This window comes from Natrix helvetica (genome assembly GCF_964273705.1).
Source record: "Natrix helvetica genome assembly, chromosome: 10".
Lineage (NCBI taxonomy): Eukaryota > Metazoa > Chordata > Lepidosauria > Squamata > Natricidae > Natrix > Natrix helvetica.
The window spans coordinates 13,789,529-13,810,519 of record NC_138561.1 but is presented as its reverse complement, the minus strand read 5'-3'; the positions used below and the strand labels follow the sequence as shown (position 1 = coordinate 13,810,519).

Below are 20,991 nucleotides of genomic sequence, written 5' to 3'. Positions count from 1 at the left end.
ATCATTTAGCCACAAAGTTTTCCCACGTGAGTTTGGGGTTTGATATGGAGATGAAGCCCTGGGGGCAGACCAGTCTTTCTCATATCGTAGACAGCCGATTTGGTCCAGTGGTGAAGGCACCAGGCTACAAACTGGGAGACCGTGAGTTCTAGTCCCATCTTAGGCATCAAAACTGACTGGGTGACCTTGGGCCAGTCACACAATCTCAGCCCGTCTCACCTCACAAGGGAAAATGCCATAGGGAAAAACAGGAGGAAAGAGTGCAAGAGACGCTCAAAAATAATAGATATAAATCAATCGAATAAATAAAGCAAAGCAGGATTTTCCATGTCCATGGATCTAACTCTTCCATCTTGGTGGTGAATGGTTTGAAATGAGATCATATTGTCCATTGAATCGAGTCACGCAGTAATTCGAACCCAAGATTTATTCACATGAGACTTCAGGGTGTAGTTTGAATGGGACAGTCCATTGCATCCTTTAGTTCTTTCAATTTTTACACCTTATGCATAATTTTATAAAAAGCTTTAAAAACGAAGCTGAAAGCGAATACAAACTAATACAGAGTAAGGACGAAGAAGGGGAAAAAAGAGAAACCAGGGGCTAAAAGCACAGGAAAGAAAGAAAGAAAGAAAGAAAGAAAGAAAGAAGGAAGGAAGGAAGGAAGGAAGGAAGGAAGGAAGGAAGGAAAGGAAGAAAAGAAAGAAAAGAAAGAAGAAAGAAAGAAAAGAAGAAAGAAAGAAAGGAGGGAGAGAGAGAGAAAGAAAGAAAGAAAAAAGAAAGAAAGAAAGAAAGAAAGAAAGAAAGAAAGAAAGAAAGAAAGAAAGAAAAAAAAGGGAAATAGAAGGGAAAGAAAATGATGCAAAGGAATAGCTTCTGATCCCCCTTATAGCAGTTTTAGGGACAATCACATATTGTCCCTCTTTTTTTTAAAGTTCCATCACGGCTATCTTCTTTCTGTAATCTAACCTGTTTTAAATCATAAGAACATTTTGTTTTCTGTTTCATCGGGGTGGGGTGGGGGGAAGTCCAGAGGACAGTTCCAGCTATTTATCTTTTGTCTAATCAGACGCATCCTCGGTTCTCATAGAAACCGTTATTGCTTTTGTCCTGAATTGGAGGAAGGAAATATAAAGCATTAACGGTGATACGAGAGAACGTACTTCTTGAAGGCAGAAAATCTCTGGTGGCGAGAAAAATCAGCACAGCGCTGGGAGAATTAACGGAGGGCATGTTTCATCCGCTATTTCATTAAGGTGAAGGGGGGGGGGGAAATGCAACGTTGGACAGGTCAGTATTCAGAGCTTTCAGGTCCCTTGCGGAGGTTTAAAGAAGCATGTGTTGCATTAGCGCCCTTGATAAGGGTGGACTTCAGCCATTTCACTCTGCTATGAATCTATGCTGAGCCATCCTGTGTTATTGGGGGAGCGTGCTAATTTGGACTCGAAGGACAGGGTCTTCCTGCGGTAACTATGTCATCTAGCCGTGATGGCGAACCTGTAACATGTGTGCCCAAAGTAGCAGGCGGAGCCATTTCACCTGGCACGCGCGGCGTTTGCTTGTTCCTCTTCTGGGTTTCGGGCATCCATGCGCAGCGCGATGATCAGCTGAGCTTTGTGCGTGCGACGGTGCCAGAAACCGGAAGACTAGCTGGCCATATTATGCATGTAGCAGTTCCTGGTTTTGAGAGGAACTTGGGGGGATCAACTTACCGGGATCCTCATTTCAAATTTGTGCTTTAAAGGCATGAGCTGGCAAGTTTTAAGTGGAAAACAGAGTCTCTGTGTCTGGCGTATTTCTCACTGATACAGCAGAAAGTTCTTGGTCTTTCACTCCTGGGGAGATACAAGGCTTTCAGCTGCTGCATTTATAATCCTTACCACACACTTCCCAATATAGCCTTCAAAAATAATTTTTCGCCACAAGTCTTTGGATAGGTGTGTGTGTGTCTGTGTGTGTGTGTGTGTGTGTGTGTGTGTGTGTGTGTGTGTGTTAGAGAGAGAGAGACAGACAGACAGAGACAGACAGAGAGACCAAGACAGAGAGAGAGACAGAGACAGAGACAGAGATAGAGACAGACAGAAACAGAGACAGAGAGAAACAGAGGTAGGGAGAAAGACAGAGACAGAAACAAGACATACACAGAGAGAGAGAGAGAGAGAGACAGAGACAGAGACAGAGACAGAGACAGAGACACAGAGAGAAACAGAGGGAGGGAGGGAGACACACAGAGAGAGACAGAGACAAACAGGACAGACAGACAGACAGACAGACAGACAGACAGACAGACAGAGAGAAATAGGCAGGGAGAGAGACAGAGAGACAGACAAGACACAGAGAGAGAGAGAGACAGAGAGAGACAGAAACAAACAAGACAGAGAGAGACACAGAGAGAGAGAGAGAGACAGAGAGAAACAGAGACAGGGAGAGAGATAGAGACAGACAGACAAACAAGACAGAGAGAGAGACAGAGACAGACAGACAGGGAGATAGAGAGAGAGAGACAGAGAGAAACAGAGGCAGGGAGAGAGACACAGAGAGAGACAGAGACAAACAAGACAGAGAAAGACAGAGAGAGAGAGAGAGACAGACAGACAGAGAGAGAGAGAGAGAGAGAGAGAACCTTTTGAGACCTTCTAACAAAGTCAATGAGGAAGCCAGATCACGTGACCCTGGGACACTGCAGCCGTCATAAATATGAGTCAGTTGCCAAGCCTCTGAATTTTGATCACATGATCACGGGGAATCTGCAATGGTCGTAAGTGTAAAAAACAGTCGTAAGTCCCTATTTTCCAGGCCGCTGTAACTTTGAACGGTCCTTAAACGAATTTGTTGTAAGTCGAGGATTAACTCTACAAGCTTCCTTAGCTCTTTCGTTGATTGCGTAACTTTTGTCCAACTTTTCCCCAGACTGGGCTTCCCCCAACAGGGTGGACTTCAACTTCCAAAAATCCCCGGAAGACCAGGCCGGTTTGGAATTCTGGGAATGGAGGTCCCCATGTCTGAACCGCCCCACGAAAAACCACTGAGATGCTGGACAATTTAGAAGCAAGTAAATCATGCCGCATCTCCCTTTAGCCAGCGATGTAAAGATACAGTGAGGCCATTGAGGATGGAACCTCTCCATCTGATTGAAAGGGAGGGAGAGCCTTGCTAATTGCAGCCTGGCCCATGGGCTTAGTTCCACTTTTTTCTTCTCTTTTGCGGTTTCTAATTTGTGGTGGGAATTAAGATAATAGGCCACACTTTGTTCACAGAGCTAAGGGGCTTTTTTTTTTCCCTTTCCCCCTCTCCGGTCTGTGCCTGCCAAGAAGACAGCTGTGAAGGAAGTCAAAAGTTGGTTTGTCTGAACAAATATCTGTTTCCTGCTCAACATTAACCAGTTTTGCTCCTGAGCGAGGGATGGCTCTCTGTCTTTTAGGTTGGTTACAAAATGGAGGAACTCTTTGGAGAAGGACAAAAGAGTTAGCCCAACGGATCTCTTGTGCCACTGAGGTTGTTAGTAGAAAATGACAAATGTTGATTTGTTTACCCGACGTTGGGTGAAGACGATCGGAGAGGCGGGGAGGAGAAACAGGAAAGTGTGCCCTAGGAATACAACTCTTTCAGTGAAATGGTGCTATTCCTTTACTAAATGTATTGATTAGACTTAGAATAGCTTTATTGTCACTTTAGGGACGTGGTGGCTCAGTGGCTAAGATGCTAAGCTTGTCAATCAGAAAGGTTGGCAGTTCGGCGGTTCGAATCCCTAGCGCCACATAACAGAGTGAGCTCCAGTTACTTGTCCCAGCTTCTGTCAACCTAGCAGTTCGAAAGCACGTAAAAGTGCAAGTAGAAAAATAGGGACCACCTTTGGTGGGAAGGGAACAGCGTTCCGTGCGCCTTCGGCATCGAGTCATGCCGGCCACATGACCATGGAGACATCTTTGGACTGCACTGGCTATTTGGTTTTGAAACAGAGATGAGCACCGCTCCCTAGAGTCAGGAACGACTAGCACTTACGTGCTAGAGGAACCTTTACCTATTCTCTACTGAAGCCTCCAATTTTGTATCTTGGATAGGAAGGCAGAAGTGACCGTTTGGTCCATTAATGCAAGTCAGCAAGCGAGAGCATACGTTTACAGGATTACGTGCTTTTGAACTGCTAGGTTGGCAGAAGCTGGGACAAGTAACGGGAGCTCATTTCCAAACTTCCGATAGGCCCGTTGGGCCTGTTTTTTTGTCCTCCCCAGGCTCCGGAGGCTTTCCTGGAGCCTGGGGAGGGCAAAAATGGCCTCCCCCAGAGGAAAACCAAGCTCAGCTTGGAGGCGAGCAGTGTGTGTGTGAGCTTGGAGGAATTGTGTGTGCATACGCAAGTGGGGGTGCATTATCGGTACCTGCAGTTTTGCCACCCCAGAACAAAAAGGTTAGCCACCACTGACATAGTATATGGTGGCTTCTGCAGTTCTCCCTTATTTAAATCAATCAAACGGTCCCTGCATGCAGAAAGGTAGCATAACAGGTAGACTGTTGCAACAAGAGGCCTTCTTTCTCACTGTGTAGTCTGCAAAACATTCTCACTATCTAAAAAGTTTGCGGATGAGAGAACCATTCCAAGGTTGCCTCATCTTTGATTTTTGTTTTCTTTTATTGCTCTTACTTTTATTACTCTATTATTAATAGTAATACTATTATTACCGTTGCACGGAACAACTTTCTATATTGATCTTGGATTTTTTTTTTTTTAAAAAAAGGGAAGCCTTTTGCTTTTATTTCTGTAATGAACTTGAAATGGTTCACGGGGGAAACTCCGCCTAAGGGGTTTAGTACAATTATCTACACAGGATTACGTTAAGAGGTGCCAGGATAGTTTGAGTCTGCTTGATAACTTTGCTCATTGAAATACAGAGAAAGAAGGACACAGTGCAGATTTTGCTCGTGGAATCCATAGATCTTTAAATCAATTTTGGGAGACAGCAGTTTTAACAGAGAACCATGCGCATAGGTGTAACTCTCTTGTGTTTTAGGAAAGCTATGGCAAATCTAGACAGCATACCGAAAAACAGAGACATCACCCTGCCAACAAAAGTGGGTATAGTCAAGGCTATGGTTTTCCCAGTTGCAATGTGTGGCTGTGAAAGTTGGACCATAAGAAAGACTGAGCGCCAAAGAATTAAAGCTATAGTGCTGGAGAAGACTCCTGGGAGTCCCTTGGACATTTCAAGGTTCTGATCACCATCTTTAAAGCGCTCCATGGCATAGGGCCTAGTTACCTGCGGGATCGCATCCTCCCACATACATCCCTGCGGCCAATTCGCTCTCACAGGGAGGGCCTTCTCCTGGTGCCGTCCACGAGGCAATGCCAACGGGCGACACCGAGGAGTAGGGCCTTCTCTGTGATGGGCCCAACCCTCTGGAATGACCTCCCCCCCGACATTAGAACCACTACTGACCTCCGCTCCTTCCGACAGAAACTGAAGACACACCTGTTCCGTCTGGCTGGTCTGGCATAATTTATAACGTCTACCTCCTGGCATACACATTCTTACTGGTTTTTAGAGGGATAGTGTTTTAAATTCAACCTGATATGACATTGGGATTTTAAACTTTTGTATCGATTTATTTATTTAGCTGTACAGTTTGGCATATTTTATCCTCCTCTCATACATGTATTTATGTAGTTATTACTATGTTTTAATTTGTTGTATTTTGATACGGACTGTACACCGCCCCGAGTCCCTTTCGGGAGAGGGGGCGGTATATAAACGCTAATAATAAATAAATAAATAAATAAATAAGGCGATCCAACCGGTCAATCCTAGAGGAGATCAACCCTGACTGCTCTTTAGAAGGCCAGATCCTGAAGAGGAAACTCAAATACTTTGGCCACCTAATGAGAAGGAAGGACTCCCTGGAGAAGAGCCCAATGCTGGGAACAATTGAGGGCAAAAGAAGAATGGGATGACAGAGAATGAGGTGGCTGGATGGAGTCACCGAAGCAGTCGGCGTGAGCTTAAATGGGCTCCAGAGGATGGAAGAGGACAACCACAACATACTTCTGGCTTTTGCAAAGGCTGATTTTAAATATTCTCTGACTCGGAGTTCTTTTTCTTCTTCTCCCTCCCCTGCTCTTTTAACGGGAGGTTTAAGAATAATTAGACTGCAGCTTTCAATAGCACACAATGCCGCCACGCTTGATTATATAGAAGAGCCACGTGGATTCCACCAAGTGACAGTCTAATGAGGTGACATAATTGTGGCAGCGCTCTTGGGAGGGCGTTCCAGAATTGGAGCTGACTGTTTTTGGAGTCCAGGGAGCTAATCAGGAAAGAAAAGGCTTGCTATGCTTCTGGGTGACTAACATAATAACAAAGTGGGAAGGGACCGTGGAGGTCGTCTAGTCCAACCCCCTGCTCAGGCAGGAGACCCTAAAACATTTCCGACAGTTGGCTGTCGGGTCTCCTCTTAAAAGCCTCCAGTGATGGAACACTCATAACTTCTGGAGGCAAGTTGTTCCATGGGTTGATTGTTCTCACTGTCAGAAAAGTTCTCCTTATTTCCAGGTTGAATCTCTCCTTGATCCGTTTCCATCCATTGTTTCTTGTCTGGCCTTTGGATGCTTTGGAAAATAGGTTGATCTCCTCTTCTTTGTGGCAGCCCCTCAAATACACTGCTATCATGTCACATCTTATTTTCACTAGACTAGACACACCCAATTCCTGCAACCCTCCTTTGTTTTAGCCTCCAGGCCCCCAATCATCTTTGTTGCTCCTCTCTGCACTCTTTCCAAAGTTTCTACCTGTTTTTTTATAATGCGGTCACCAAAACCAGATGGCGTATTCCAGGTACGGCCTTCCTTAAGGCTTTCTAGAGCAGGAACCCTTGAAGAGGAAATGCAGTCAAAGGTAGATGGGACTGCGTCTCTTGATACATCGTACGAAGATTGGAGGGAATTATATTCATTTATCTGTCTCTTTTATTAGTTTTATTGTTTTTTAATGTGGTTTTTAATTGCCATATTTTTCAGAGTATAAGAATCACTGCTGGTGAAAATCTGGGTGTGTCTTATACACTGAATACAGCATTTTTGGCCTCCCGAAACCCCACCCCATGCATTCCGTTGCAAAAATGGATGCACAGAGGGTCTGGGAGGCCTGCAAAGTGCTCCTAAGGGCTAGAGAGGGCAAAAACGAGCGAAAAATGGGCCTGTTTTTCCACAAAACATGGCTTTTTTTGCCCTCCCAAACACTCAGGAGTACTCTGCAAGCCTCCCACTCCTTCTGCATGGCTCATTTTTGTGAAAAAAGGGGCCTGTTTTCCCCTCTCAAACTCCCCACGGGTCACATTTTTGCCTTCCCCAGCCGCCAGGGACACTTTGCAGGTCTCTCAAACTCTCTGCATGCCCCCTTTTTCACAAAAAAATGGGGCATGCAAAGGCTTTGGGAGGCCTGCAGAGTGCTCCTGGGGGCCGGGGAGGGCAAACACTTTTTTTAAAAAAAATGTACCTCTTCAAAATCTTGGTGCTTCTTATACTCCGGTGCATCTTATACTCCAAAAAATACAGTATGCAAGCTGCCTTAAGTCACAATGGGCGAATAGGCGGCAATATGAATTGAATTAAAAAATGAAGTCCGAAGCTGAAATAATAGGAATTCGCCTGGACCTTTTAGTAAAATGGAATATTGCTCTACTTCATAGAGCTCCTATAAGAATTACTGACGTTACACTGAGCAACTCCTGTTCTTAATCTTCAGCAGCTTGTGCGGATCTGTCTCAGGGCTTAACAACTGTTTCCATTTTAGGATCATTTGTCTAACGACAATCCATTTGGCTGCTCTTCTGAATGTGTGCATGCTGGACAACTTTTCTCCCCATCCTTTGGGGTGCTCAGGTCAGAACTGCCTGCGATGTGGCAATGATTCAAATACTATGGTAGCCCCCGAGAGAAAGTAAAATTAAGAGCGGTGTGGTTACATCCATGCCTTGCACCTTCTGATGCTGCAGGCTCTTGAAATAGTCCAGGGAGACTATTTGCCTGGATGGGGTGACTTTAAACAGCATAAAATGAGAAAGAAATAGAGGGAGGGATAGGGGGTGGCCATGCTGCCTGGAAATTCTGCTTCCCTCCACTTTCCCTACCTAATTGTGATATTCTGATTGAAAGTGAATGAGAACAAACGTGCAAGGCACTCCGTTATAAGCTTTCTTAGTGTGCCCCTGCGGTTTTGTGCAGTTGCATATATTGCATGAGTCAAAAAGAGGGCTGTAAAAATATCTATAGACCCCTCACATCCTGGACATAAATTGTTTCAACTTCTACCCTCAAAACGATGCTATAGGGCACTGCACACCAGAACAACTAGACACAAGGAGTTTTTTCCTGAATGCCATCACTCTACTTAACAACTAATTCCCACAACACTGTCCAATAATTTACTAAAACTGTTTTACTAGTATTATTATTTTCCTTCCTAGTATCTCTTTCCCCACTTATGACTATAACTATGTTGCTTGTATCTTTCAATTTATATTGTTTTTATTTGTTTCCTAGTACGATTTGATAGTTTATTAGTAACCTATGACTTTCGCTAAGTTGTATCTTTTTAGTCTGGTCGCCACGATGTAAAAAAGATGTGGAGATTCTAGAAAGAGTGCAGAGAAGAGCAACAAAGATGATTAGGGGACTGGAGACTAAAACATATGAAGAACGGTTGCAGGAACTAGGTATGTCTAGCTTAAGAGAAAGAAGGACTAGGGGAGACATGATAGCAGTGTTCCAATATCTCAGGGGCTGCCACAAAGAAGAGGGAGTCAAACTATTCTCCAAGGCACCTGAGGGTAGAACAAGAAGCAATGGGTGGAAACTAATCAAGGAGAGAAGCAACTTAGAACTTCCTGACAGAACAATTAATCAATGGAACAGCTTGCCTCCAGAAGTTGTGAATGCCCCAACACTGGAACTCTTTAAGAAGATGTTGGATAGCCATTTGTCTGAAACGGTATAGGGTTTCCTGCCTAGGCAGGGGGTTGGACTAGAAGACCTCCAAGGTCCCTTCCAACTCTACTATTGTATTGTATTCTTGATGAATGTATGTTATTCTCTTTATGTACACTGAGAGCATCTGCATCAAAGACAAATTCCTTGTGTGTCCAATCACACTTGGCCAATAAAGAATTCTGTTCTGTTCTATTCTATTCTATTCTATTCTATTCTATTCTATTCTATTCTATTCTATTCTATTCTATTCTTCTGTTCCGTTCCAGTCAATTCCATTATCTCTTCTGTTCTGTTCTTCCACGCATAAAGGAACCTATTTCTGACAACAATAGCAGCAGGCTGCAGTATTTGGTGCGTGTTTTTTTTTTAATGTCACACCACTTCAGGGTTAGAAAAAATAAAATAGATCCTAAGCTTGTCGGTTGCTTACAATAAATTGATTTTTTCCCCCTCTCTTGCTGGCGTTATCCATTCGGCTGAATCATTCTTGGTGCTGGATTGTAGATGCAACTTTGCAAAGCGTGGTTGACAAACTTTAATAGCTGGACTCGCATCCTAAAACTGTACCAAATGAATCTTGCTGTAAGATCCTGTACTGGTTGTTTCCATTTTTTTACTGTTTCTTTGTCCTATGCACAAGTGTCTTCCAGCAGAGACTTAGAACAGATGGGTTCCAGACTTCCTTATTTTGCTTGAGAGAGAGGGGGGAATAATCAGCACTCTTTAGTTACATTAGATATCTCCAATGAAATCAGAGGTAGTCCTTGACTTATAACGATTCATTTAATGGCGGTTCGAAGTTACAGAGACTGCAAAAAGTGACTTACGACCATTTTCCACACTTACAATCGCTGCAGCATTCCCCACGTCATCAAAATTCGGCCGCTGTGCAACTGACTCGTATTTATGACGGTTGCAGTGTCCCGGAGTTATAACTGAGCCGCTTTTGCCGCCTTCTGATGGAGGGGGAAGCCAGATTCACTTAACAACCGTGTTACGAACTTTAAAAACTGCAGCGATTCACTTAGCAACGGTGGCAAGAAAGGTCGTCAAAGGGGGCAAAACTCACTTAACGGATGTCTCCCTTAGCAACAAATGTTGGGCTCCGTTGTGGTCGTAAGTGGAGGACTACCTGTAAAGTGTTCAGCATTCAGGAATGTGCTTCAAAGAGGTGTGTGTGTGTGTCTGTGTCTGTGTCTGTGTGTTTGTGTATAAAGGTGCAATGAATGTCATTGTCCTCTTAAAGCCATCTGGAGGGAGTTAGTGGGAAGGGAGGAAGCTAATTTGCACCCATTAACCTTTTTGTGCGGCTTGGTGGCAAGAAAGACTCTTGAAACCCCCTGTTTCAAATTATATTGTGTTTTCTGGGTAGAATTTTACGGGTGAGAGTCCTGGGCCATTCCACTCAGAATAAATATAGGAGAGTAGATAGGTAATTAGCAGCTCCGGCCAGGCAGGTCCAAAGCTAGCACTTAAAATAAATTATGCCCCATTGGTTTTCTTTCGAAGAGCCTCCTTCCCTTTCTCCACCCCCACAAGTCTTGATGAGATGGGAGGAAAAGAGGGATTTGCAAAAGCTGCAATCTGTCCTCTTCTCCTGCAGCTGCTCCTGTGTCAGAAGCTGCTTTGAAGCTTTGCAGAGTAGATCAAAGATTTTTTTTCCCATAGGCTTCAGATCTGGAAAGCAGCCAAGTCTTGTGATTACAGTAAGAGCATCCAAACCCACCCACCCCCCAACAACAGCAGCATAAGTAGACATGGAGAGAACTTTATGGGCTTATAATCAAGGAAGAATAGGAAACCTGGCTTAGTTTTAATTTATGCAAAATTTGATTTTGCAATTATACAATAGCAGAGTTGGAAGGGACCTTGGAGGTCTTCTAGTCCAACCCCCTGCCTAGGCAGGAAACCCTATACCATTTCAGACAAATGGCTATCTAACATCTTCTTAAAGATTCTCAGTGTTGGGGCATTCATCACTTCTGGAGGCAAGCTGTTCCACTGATGAATTGTTCCCACTGTCAGGAAATTTCTCCTTAGTTCTAAGTTGCTTCTCTCCTTGATTAGTTTCCACCCATTGCTTCTTGTTCTATCTTCAGGTGCCTTGTTTGACTCCCTCTTCTTTGTGGCAACCCCTGAAATATTGGAACACTGCTATCACGTATCTCCTAGTCCTTCTTTTCATGAAAATACACATACCCAGTTCCTTTCTATCACTCAATATTTCTATCAAATCATTTCTATCACTCAATAGCAACAAGGAGTAAATGGGAACTGCTGCATTTGGATGATGTTAGGGATGTAACCCTAGGCTTGGCTTGGCAATGTATATAAGCTATGATTACTTTACTGTTACTTTAAATGCTTAAGAGATGTAATTGGTTTGTTACCTCAAGAAGCCATAAGAGGGAGCCAGAATGGCTGTTAGAACTCTGCTTTGTTAGACGTTGATCGGCGTATTTTGAGGTATTGTGATTTGCTACTGTTTAGCTATACTTTGTGTGTTAGACTGACTATTTTGATAACTGAATTACTGAACCGTGTATGACTTGGACTGTTAACCGGACTCTGAATACTTCTATATTTCTACATAGTAAACTACTATATTTTTATACTATTCAGTGTCTCTGTATGCTGGTTTGTGCGTGTTATTCCATATCACTCTCATTACGCTTCTCTGCATACTCGCTCTTCTAACGGGGAGCTTAATTACTTAACAGATGACATCTAGACCTGGATGTTATAGTAATCCTTGTTCATTTAGTGACTGTTCAAAGTTGCAACCGCACTGAAAATGTGACCGATGACCGTTTGTCACAGTTACAACCTTTGCCGCCATCCCCATGGTCGCGTGACCATAATTTCGATGCTCAGCAATTGAGTCCTATTTATGACCTTCCCAGTGTCCCAGGATCGTCTGATCCCCTTTTGCGACCCTTCTGACAAGCAAAGTCAGTGGTGAAGCCGGATTCATTTAACAACCGGGTTGCTAACTTTACAACTGCAGTGATTCACTTGACAACGTGGGGGGGGGGGAGGAAGAAAAATCGTAAAATGGGATAAAACTGACTTAACTACTTAACGACAGAAACGTTGGGCTCGATTGTGGTCGTAAGTCGAGGACTACCTGTATTCTTGATAGCAGGGCTGAAATAGGACTTGCTGTTTTTATTGTGATTACCTTGATTTTCTAGCTGTGGGGTGTTTCACTGATCTCCCATGTAGAGTGGAGTGGAGTGGAATGGGAATAGGAATAGAGAATGAAGACAGTAGAGTTGAGTGGAGTGGAGTGGAATAGGAATTGAAATGGAAATGGGAATAGGAATAGAGAATGTAGAGAGTAGAGTAGAGGGGAATGGGAATAGGAATAGAGACTGTAGAGAGTTGAGTGGAGTGGAGTGGAATGGGAATTGGAATAGGAATAGAGAATGTAGAGTTGAGTAGAGTAGAGTAGAGTAGAATTATTGACCAAGTGTGATTGGACACACAAGAAATTTGTCTTTGGTGCATAAGCTCGCAGTGTACATAAAAGATAAATCATGATCATAGTCATCATAAACACATAATGAATCATAACATACAACACTTAGTGATAGTCATAGGATACAAATATCAAATCAGGTCCTATTTAACATTGTTGGGACTCAGCCAAGGTCAGGCAGGTGCTGCTACCTGCTGCGATAAAGTATCCAAGGACAGCATTTTTCCGACGTTCAATAAATGTACAAAAGAAGAGGGCTTAGGATGACTACTGTAGGTGTGGATTACAGTGCCTACATTATGTGACAAACTGCCCAGATGGTGTTAAGCAGTGGTTTCCTAAAGCATGATAATAGATTAATCCACAATTGCCTGGATTCATAATTACATTATGATTAACTCTGATCTATAGAAACAAATCACTGTCAGCTGGGTTCGTACATAATTATAATTCATAAATAATGGCTTACATACCAGAGTGCCAAACATTCACACAAATTGAAGCTAAAACCAAACCAGCCCTGTTATTGCTTTCACATGTCACGTTGCGTCATTATTTACATAAACTTAGGATTTACATTGTGCTTGCTAGTCACCTCTGCAAAACAGACCGAGCATCTCACATGGCTTCCCAGTGTGTTATTTGCAATCCACCCCAAAGCCTGCTTGAAAAAGTTGGAAGATGATGTAATAAAAAAAAAATAGATTGCGCAGAAATAAACAGATTGACATTAAAAATAAAAGAAAAAGAAGAGTATTTTCAAACAGGGGGCTGGTTTTATAAATGGTTGGACGGTAGAGGTAGAAATTAGGAGTGGGAAAAGTATTACTGTATATAAATCAATTGATCCAGACAATACGCTGTTTACTAAGCACTTATGCATGTAATGTGAAAATATATAAATAATTCAATAATACAATACAATAGTACAAAATAAATAAATAAATTAAATAAATGGTTTGAAACAAAAAGAGAATGTTGCCTGCAAAATAGACACATTTCAGCAGTGCCCATTTTAAGAGGGAGAGGGCAGGTTTAAAAATTGGGGATGACTGTAGTTTGCATTGCACAATTTCTGTGACTTCAATGTGTCACCAAGCCACTTCTTAGAACCGCGATGGCAAACCTATGGCGCATGTGCCCAAAGTGACACGCGAAGCCATGTTGCCCGGCATGCACTGCCTTGCCGGTTTGCCTTTCGGGTTTCTGATGTGCATGTACTCGCGACGATCAGCTGTCCTTCACATGGCCAGCAGTGCTGAAAACTGGTGTGCATATGTGCGCCAGTCAGCTGATTGTCAGGCGCACATGTGCACTAGAATCCGGAATTTCAGCTTTTCCAGAGTGTGGCCCTGACAACTGCGTACGCAACATTTCTGTGTGATCTTTTTGGCCCTCGGCGCCGAAAAGGTTCACCCTCCCTGCCTTAGAGGTTTGGAATTACGACTTGCGTCCTGAACCAGTAGGACATTGCATGCTATGTATCAAATAGGTGCCTCTACATACAGCCCTGGTGGAGCTCTTTGTTAGCCCTGGAGAAATTGTTGCAAGCGAAATTGCTTTGCTCAGGAAATGCGAAAGGGATGTTGCGTTTTTGATGTTGCTTATGGAACGCAACGTGTTTCTGCTAGATAGCCTAATTTTGTTTCCTGATGTCTGCTACGAATTTGGCGTTTTCCTTAATTTCTTGGTTATGGAATATATCCAGGATCAGCAGCACTGAAGTTATCTAGTTGGATAATGAAACGTCTGCAAGCAGACAGCCAAGATCAGAGAGCACCAAAGATTCCATGTTAGGATTCCCAAAATTGTCAAACTCTGTAGGCAGAGTTTGGCTGCAATACTGCATTCTAGCCACAGCATCACCACGTCTCATGTTAATCATGGCTTGATAACAAAATGAAAGAAAGAGTCTTCTATAGTGGTGTTTTCAACCTCAAGAACTTTAAGGTGTGTGGATTCCATGGTGGTTGGGGAATTCTGGGAGTTGACGTTCAGCCATCTTACAAGTTGTTCAAGTTGCTGATCCCCACTCTGGTACAAGAATCTTGTATTTGTTCAGCCAGTTCCAGCTATACTTTCAAAATAAAAGGTATGGAAAAAAGCAGCTGTGGTGGACCACAAATATATGCAATTTTTTGTTATCTAGAGGGAGCTTCGCTCGATCGAAAAAATTGCTGCACATCCTAGCTTGTAGCCGAATAAACATATAAACACAATAATATTCCAGGAATTATGAAGAAGAATCACATGGGACCTTTAAGTATTTGCTGGTGTTGGTTGATATGTAAACCCAAAGGATTTCTTTTTTTATTGAGCCATGTCCCAGTCTTACCCATCTTAGATAATGAAAATATCTGTTGGTTCTTTTTTAAATCGGAGAAGTAGTGTAATTTAAATTTAGGGACTACTCAAGGTAACTAGAAAAATTGTACACACGAAGGAAGCCTATGAATATTTAGCAAGAAAAACTGAATATTGAAAGGAAGAAAATTAGATGTGATAAACACACGCACACCTAAGCAATACCATACCAGTGAGGCATAATATATGCATATTATCTTTATAACCTACTGCATATTTAAGACTGTGTCTTTCTTGTTTTCTGATATGCATTGGGTCAACAATAATACATTTTTATTAGCATTTAGGACTCTTCCCTCCTTTGTTTTCATTGTTTGCGAGCCTAGCGATATATTTTTTATGTCTGAACATCTCAGACCTTTTCTTCTCGGTTTTCTTCAAGTCGCAACCTAAATAAACTCAGAAATGGCTTTCCAAATGCTTCGATTCAGCTTTTCCCCTGCCAGATGTTCTCCAGATCACTTGCACTTCATCCCCCATATTTCTTGACCATACGGTTGATTAATTGTGGGAGTTGAGATCAAGCACGGCTGATGAGCGCCAGGTTGGAGACAGGTACCTTTTTTTCACTGGCCCTAAAAAACGGTGAAAGACTGTGACCTTTATTTGGTGTTTTTTTTTAAAAAAAACTTTATTGTTAAAAATAAAAGTTGGACGTGGTGCGACCATCCTGGCGTTATCTTCGCCATTCAAAACTAACACAAATATCCTATGCATTCCCCATACATTACTAATCATTTACACATACTTAACCCCTTATCAATTTTACATTTACATTTACATATATTACATCTTCTTTCAAGCTATACATCCTTGTCCTTTTCCATTCCGACTTCTATTCCTCAAATCCAACCCTTGGTAAAATCTATTCCAAATCTCACAGTATTCTGTCTCTCCTTTGTTTTTGTTTTGTTTTAATTCCAGCAGTCAACTCACATTCTGCAGAGTCTAATATTTTCTTTTATTATTTCCCTTTCTAGAGGTATGTTCTCACTCTTCCATTGTTGGGCATAAAATATTCTCGCCGCTGTTACGATATGTAATGTTAAATATGTTAACCCATTACTTTGGCCTTCTTTTAGAATTCCTAATAAGAATAGTTCCGGTTTAAATTCCAATTTCTGTCCGGTCGTTTCTTCCAACCACATTTGAATCTTTCGCCGGTAGAAAGACTGCGACCTTTAGGTGGCACTGTGAGCCAGGAACAGAAACGGGGGCACCTTTAATCTCCTTTCCGCCTTCAAGCATTTTAGAGAACCCACAAAGAATCTTTGGCTTGAATTGAACTGCCTGGCTCCTGACAGCGCTGTGCCATCCCGCTGCTTGGCGAGGGGAGACTTTTGAGAAGAGGAGAGTTTTGACCATGCTAACCTGTTAGGAAAAAGGTGTAGCTCTTGGTTGGCAGCCCACAAGATTCCGGACAATCAGGTTTGCGGGAAGTCCGGGTGGGCCAGCTCAGCTATCTGTGTGTGGGGCGTGCGTGCTTGTTTAAGGTGGCGTGGATTGCAAATGAGAAGGAACCGGCTTTGTTTTCTTCGGGCTTTTCTCGTGGGAGAACTGAGCTTTGGAAGGAAGCTTTGCTGAGTGGCCTGTTTGGATTTTTCAAGCTGTAGAATCGCTGCCTAGGTTGTATTGCGGTTTTGAAACAGAGTCTCTGGGATCGCATGACTTAAGGAGAAAGTCTCCAAAGTAGCAGAGAATGGGAGGCGACAGGGAGTGACAGAAATGCCCTGTGTCACTTCCAGGACTGATGTAGATATTATGAGATAAGTCATAATTCCCCTTTCCCTCAAGGGGGTTGTTGTAGTTGGCTGGTTGGACATCTGGTTATGGATGTTGATTTTGTGGCTGTCTTTATACTTCAAGAGTTTTTCCCCCCTGCCTGAACAGGGTGCATGTTTCTCTTCTAGCTATCTATCTGTCTATCCACCCTGTATCTACAGTGGAGCAGTTGCCTATGGCTGACAGATGTTCCTTTGGTTGATCTGCTCTTTAAACGTCCTTTCCAAATGCAGAATAGCGCTTGCAGGATGTCTTGTGGTTACTATGACCGTTCAAAGTTACAGTGGTGCTGACTCAGGAAGACTTATGACTGGTCCTCAAAGTTGTGGCAGTGTCTTCATGGTTACATGACCGCAATTCAGCTGCTTGGTAAGCTGCTTGCACTTAGCAATGGTTGCAATGTTCCCTAGCCATGTGATAACCACTTGTGACCTTCTCTGCTGGTTTCCCACAAGCAAAGTCATTGGGGAAGCCAGCAGGAAATCGGAAGTTCCCACCATGTTCTCTCACTCATTCGCTTTCCATAGGGTCCTCGCCTGTAGCTTTTGTCCACCAGTCTGTTGCCTTGGGAATCCCTGCCCCTTCCCATGTCACTTGAGGTCCTTACTTAATAACCCGTGTGCTCCTGAGATTGCAACAATAACTGAGACTGCCAGCATTGCTGTCATTAAGCAATACGGGTACTTGATGTTGCACGTTATGACCATATTGCTTGGCGACAAGAAATTCCTGCTCCAGTTGCCATCGTAACCCGAGGACTACCCTGTTTCCCTGAAAATAAGACCTCCCTGGATAATAAGCCCAATTAGGCTTTTGAGTGCATGTGCTAAAATAAGCCCTCCCCCCCAAAAAAATAAGCCCTCCCTGAAAATATTGCAACACAGCAGCAGCCATGAAGCGACCACGCTCGCCTCCTCCTGCACCTCAAAAATAATAAGACCTTCCTGAAAATAAGGCCAAGCGGTAATTTCGGGGCTCAAAAGAAAATAAGACCCTATATTATTTTTCGGAGAAACACGGTACCTGTACTTCAAATTGAGCCCCTCTCAGTGAAGCAATGCTCATCACCTCTGTAAGAATTTTAAATCTAGGATAAGTCATTATGGACCTTGATTGATGTATGCAAAGAATAGGAGTGGCATTTTATGGCAGGAATTGGAGAAACCTGGAGTATTGCCAGGATTAGCTCAACTCTACACAGCAAATGAGCAAGGAGACCTCTGAGTTCAATTTGGTCCCTAATGCCCTTTTTTTCCCCTTTCCAAAGAAAAAATAGGGGCTTTTTTTTCCTTTTTGAGGATGACAAAGACTTGTCTTGGAAGGACTTGGCAACTTGACAGAAGAGGTCTTCCAGTAAGGATTAGCAGGCTGGTAAAAGTTATTATTGCCTCCTAAAAAGCAACGTTTTCAATTGTGTTTCCTTTTGTCCCTTCATAACAACGGAAAACACTGTTTCCTGTTCTTCCCCCTTGACCCGTTGGCTTTCTCTGAAGCGATTCCATTCTGTTTCTCTTCTTCCGATGAAATGAGCAGGAGGTGTGTAGGGTTCAGCAAAATGGAGCATGGTGCATCTGGTTAAGATGTGACTTTTGGCAGCATCTTGGATGGTCTCTGGTGGCATTCCCAGGGAAGATTTATTTTCCCCGGTTACGAGCAGCAGAATTAGAAATCTCATTTATTAAGAGAAAGATGCTAGAATTCACTGCTGGATTGTGCCCATCCCTAAGGTGGAGAACGTTATTCCTCACTAGCCAATAACCGGACGTTGCCCGGGTATTTATTTATAGGGGGAAAATGTCTGGACCAAACATAATTTCTAATGTTGGATTTTCCCCCTTACCAGAGGGAGCCCCCTTGTGGAGTACTGTGAAGCCGTTACCATGGCAACTCCACTGCTCTGTACAGTAGAAGCCAGTATGGCAGTATGGCACCACAAGCTGTATCTTAACAGAACACCCCCACCCCAAGGGGTGTTAGGGTTATCTTACCCCCACAGTGTTTTTTTCCAGAGAGTAAGTCATCTGTGTACCAAGTTTGGTTGAAATTGCTCAAGGCATTCCAGAGTTACGGCACTACAGTAGAAGCCATTTTAAGGCACAACAGGCTGTATCTTAACAGAACACACACCCTTAGGGGTGTCTTACCCCCACAATATTTTTCTCCATAGGGTAAGTCATCTGTGTACCAAGTTTGGTTGACATTGCTTGAGGTATTCCAGAATTATTCTGGAACATACATACACACACACACACACACACACACACACACACACACACACACACACACTTTTATATATGGAGAAGAGTCCTTATCCTCTTCCTCATTAGTATCAGTATTAATTCCTTTGATAAGGGATTTTTAGTTGAAAGAAGCAGCGCTGTTTACTGGAATCCATTAAGGACAGTATTTCTGGATCTTTAATGCGGAACAGAACCAGATGTTTTTCACAAGTGGTTTTCTCACTTCTATAAAATGAGCTTGGTTGATTAAAGAAAACAAAAACAAAGTCTCCCTCTTCTTGCTATTAAAAAGCCAATTTCCTCTCTTTTGTGTGTGGTCACCTTAAGCAAAACCCTGAGTCTGTTGGCCTCCAAGTAAGATAATTAAAATTCTCAGAGGTCTCTTCCACATCTGGATCTCATCCAGATGCACGCAGGGTCAGTGCATTAAATCTGGTCGGATATCTGGAAATGACACCCACATATACCGGTAGTTGAAAAACCACAGGATTTTCAATATTTGTATTAAAAAATATTAATAGCAAAAAAACAAACAATTGCCACACCAACAGGAAAAAATAAATAAAAAGGAATGTAAATAGTGGTTGTACAGAGAAGGAGGAGGAGGAAAGGAAGGAAGGAGAAAAGAAAGAAAGAAGTAACGAAAAAAAGAGGAAGGAATGAAGACAGAAAGAAAGGAAGAAAGAAAGAAAGAAAGAAAGAAAGAAAGAAAGAAAGAAAGAAAGAAAGAAAGAAAGAAAGAAAGAAAGAAAGCAGCTCAGATATATTATGGTAACTAAAGTCTAAACATGGCAGGAAAAGAAAAGAAAAACTAATTAGCAGGAAAAACTGATCCACCTTTGAACTATTGATTGCATATAATTCATTCGATCCATAGGCTCATAATTAAATATAGGCTGTGTTGAGACCTGTGATTTCATCTTCTCATTTTTAGAACTTAAAAAAAAATAGATAACAGACTCATATCCTGGATACCAGGACCTTGGGGAAAAAAATCCTTAGAAATGATGCAGGAAGAAGGGGAAAAAATGGTTGATCCGTATTCTGAACTACACATAGAGCTACGTCTTCAAGTAGAAGGCGGTGGAAAAAAGAGCGGCTCTTCCTGGGGAAATCTTGTTCCATTCTCCCGCCTTCTGGCATCTTCCATGGGCTGTGTGGCTTTTGACTCACTCTGGGAGCAGCAGGAACTCTGGTGATGTCAGAAAAGATGGGGAGGAGGCACACAGACAAAGTGTTTGTCCGGCTGGCTAGAACTTTTGCCTTGATGCAGTTCGCGGGGACTCTGCAGATCAGCTGTGACACCAGCTTTCAGGACACCTCAGCTAGTCCTTGAGGGACAGACCTTTCCTCTCCAATTCAGGACAATGGACTAAAGCCCCAGCATCAGGATGAGAGGGAAGTTCAAAGGTAATGGTGGCTCCTTTAAAAAGTAGGACTCCCCCTCCCCCATCTCCAAATCCAGAATGGGATGAACTTTAGGAAAACAAAAGCTGCGTACTTGAAAAACTGGAATCCTGCAATTTGTGGATTCTTATTTCAGGCTCATCTCTGCTATGGAGATGGAAAAGAGTCCTCCCTGAAGGGGGAATCATTCAGGAGCAACCTATGTAAAATCTAAAATGCTGTTGCTAGTTCAGATTTACAGAATGGGGCTGGTGGGTTGTCTCTTAATGGCCATTTGTTCCGCTACAGTAATATGTACAGATGATTCTTCTCCAAGAAATTGGTAGAACTTTAGTGTTAAGTTATCCAGCTTGTTCGAGCTGGCTTAAATCAGGAGGGCTGAAGAAGTAAGCAAAGTTCACACAGGAGATGCCCTCTTCCTGAAAAGTTTTCAATTTTGTTTATTGTTTTAGAGATATTTGTTAGCATTTAAATTTTATTTTGGCTGAAGAAGTCACTTGGACGACTAACGAAATGCCTCAGATTAACACACGCTTGTTCCAATCGCCATAATTTTTAACCTGCTTCAAATACTTTTGGCCTGGGGAATTGAGTCTTCATTGACATATTGCAATATATTTTGGGGAGAAATCTCTGTATTAGTGTGGTGAGAGTTGCTGCAGCTCAACTACTCCCTACCTAACTAATTTTTTAAAAAAATTTGACTGAAGAAGTCACTTGGATGAGTAATGAAACGATTA

The 20,991-nt window shown here is 42.7% G+C and overlaps 1 protein-coding gene across 4 annotated transcripts in view; it reads left to right on the top strand.

Annotated features, from left to right (window-relative positions):
* Positions 1-20,991, top strand: part of RIPOR1 (RHO family interacting cell polarization regulator 1) — a 107,884-nt gene that overhangs the window by 33,233 nt on the left and 53,660 nt on the right. Inside the window, exon 1 of one of the 4 annotated variants that reach the window (XM_081962940.1) lies at positions 18,925-20,254. The exons of 2 other annotated variants lie outside the window; for them this stretch is intronic. In XM_081962940.1, coding sequence (XP_081819066.1) covers positions 20,236-20,254 — 19 coding nt within the window. In that variant the 5' untranslated portion in view covers positions 18,925-20,235. Of the gene's footprint in view, positions 1-18,924; positions 20,255-20,991 lie in introns of those variants that run through there. One more of the 4 variants, XM_081962935.1, reaches the window with a different exon arrangement.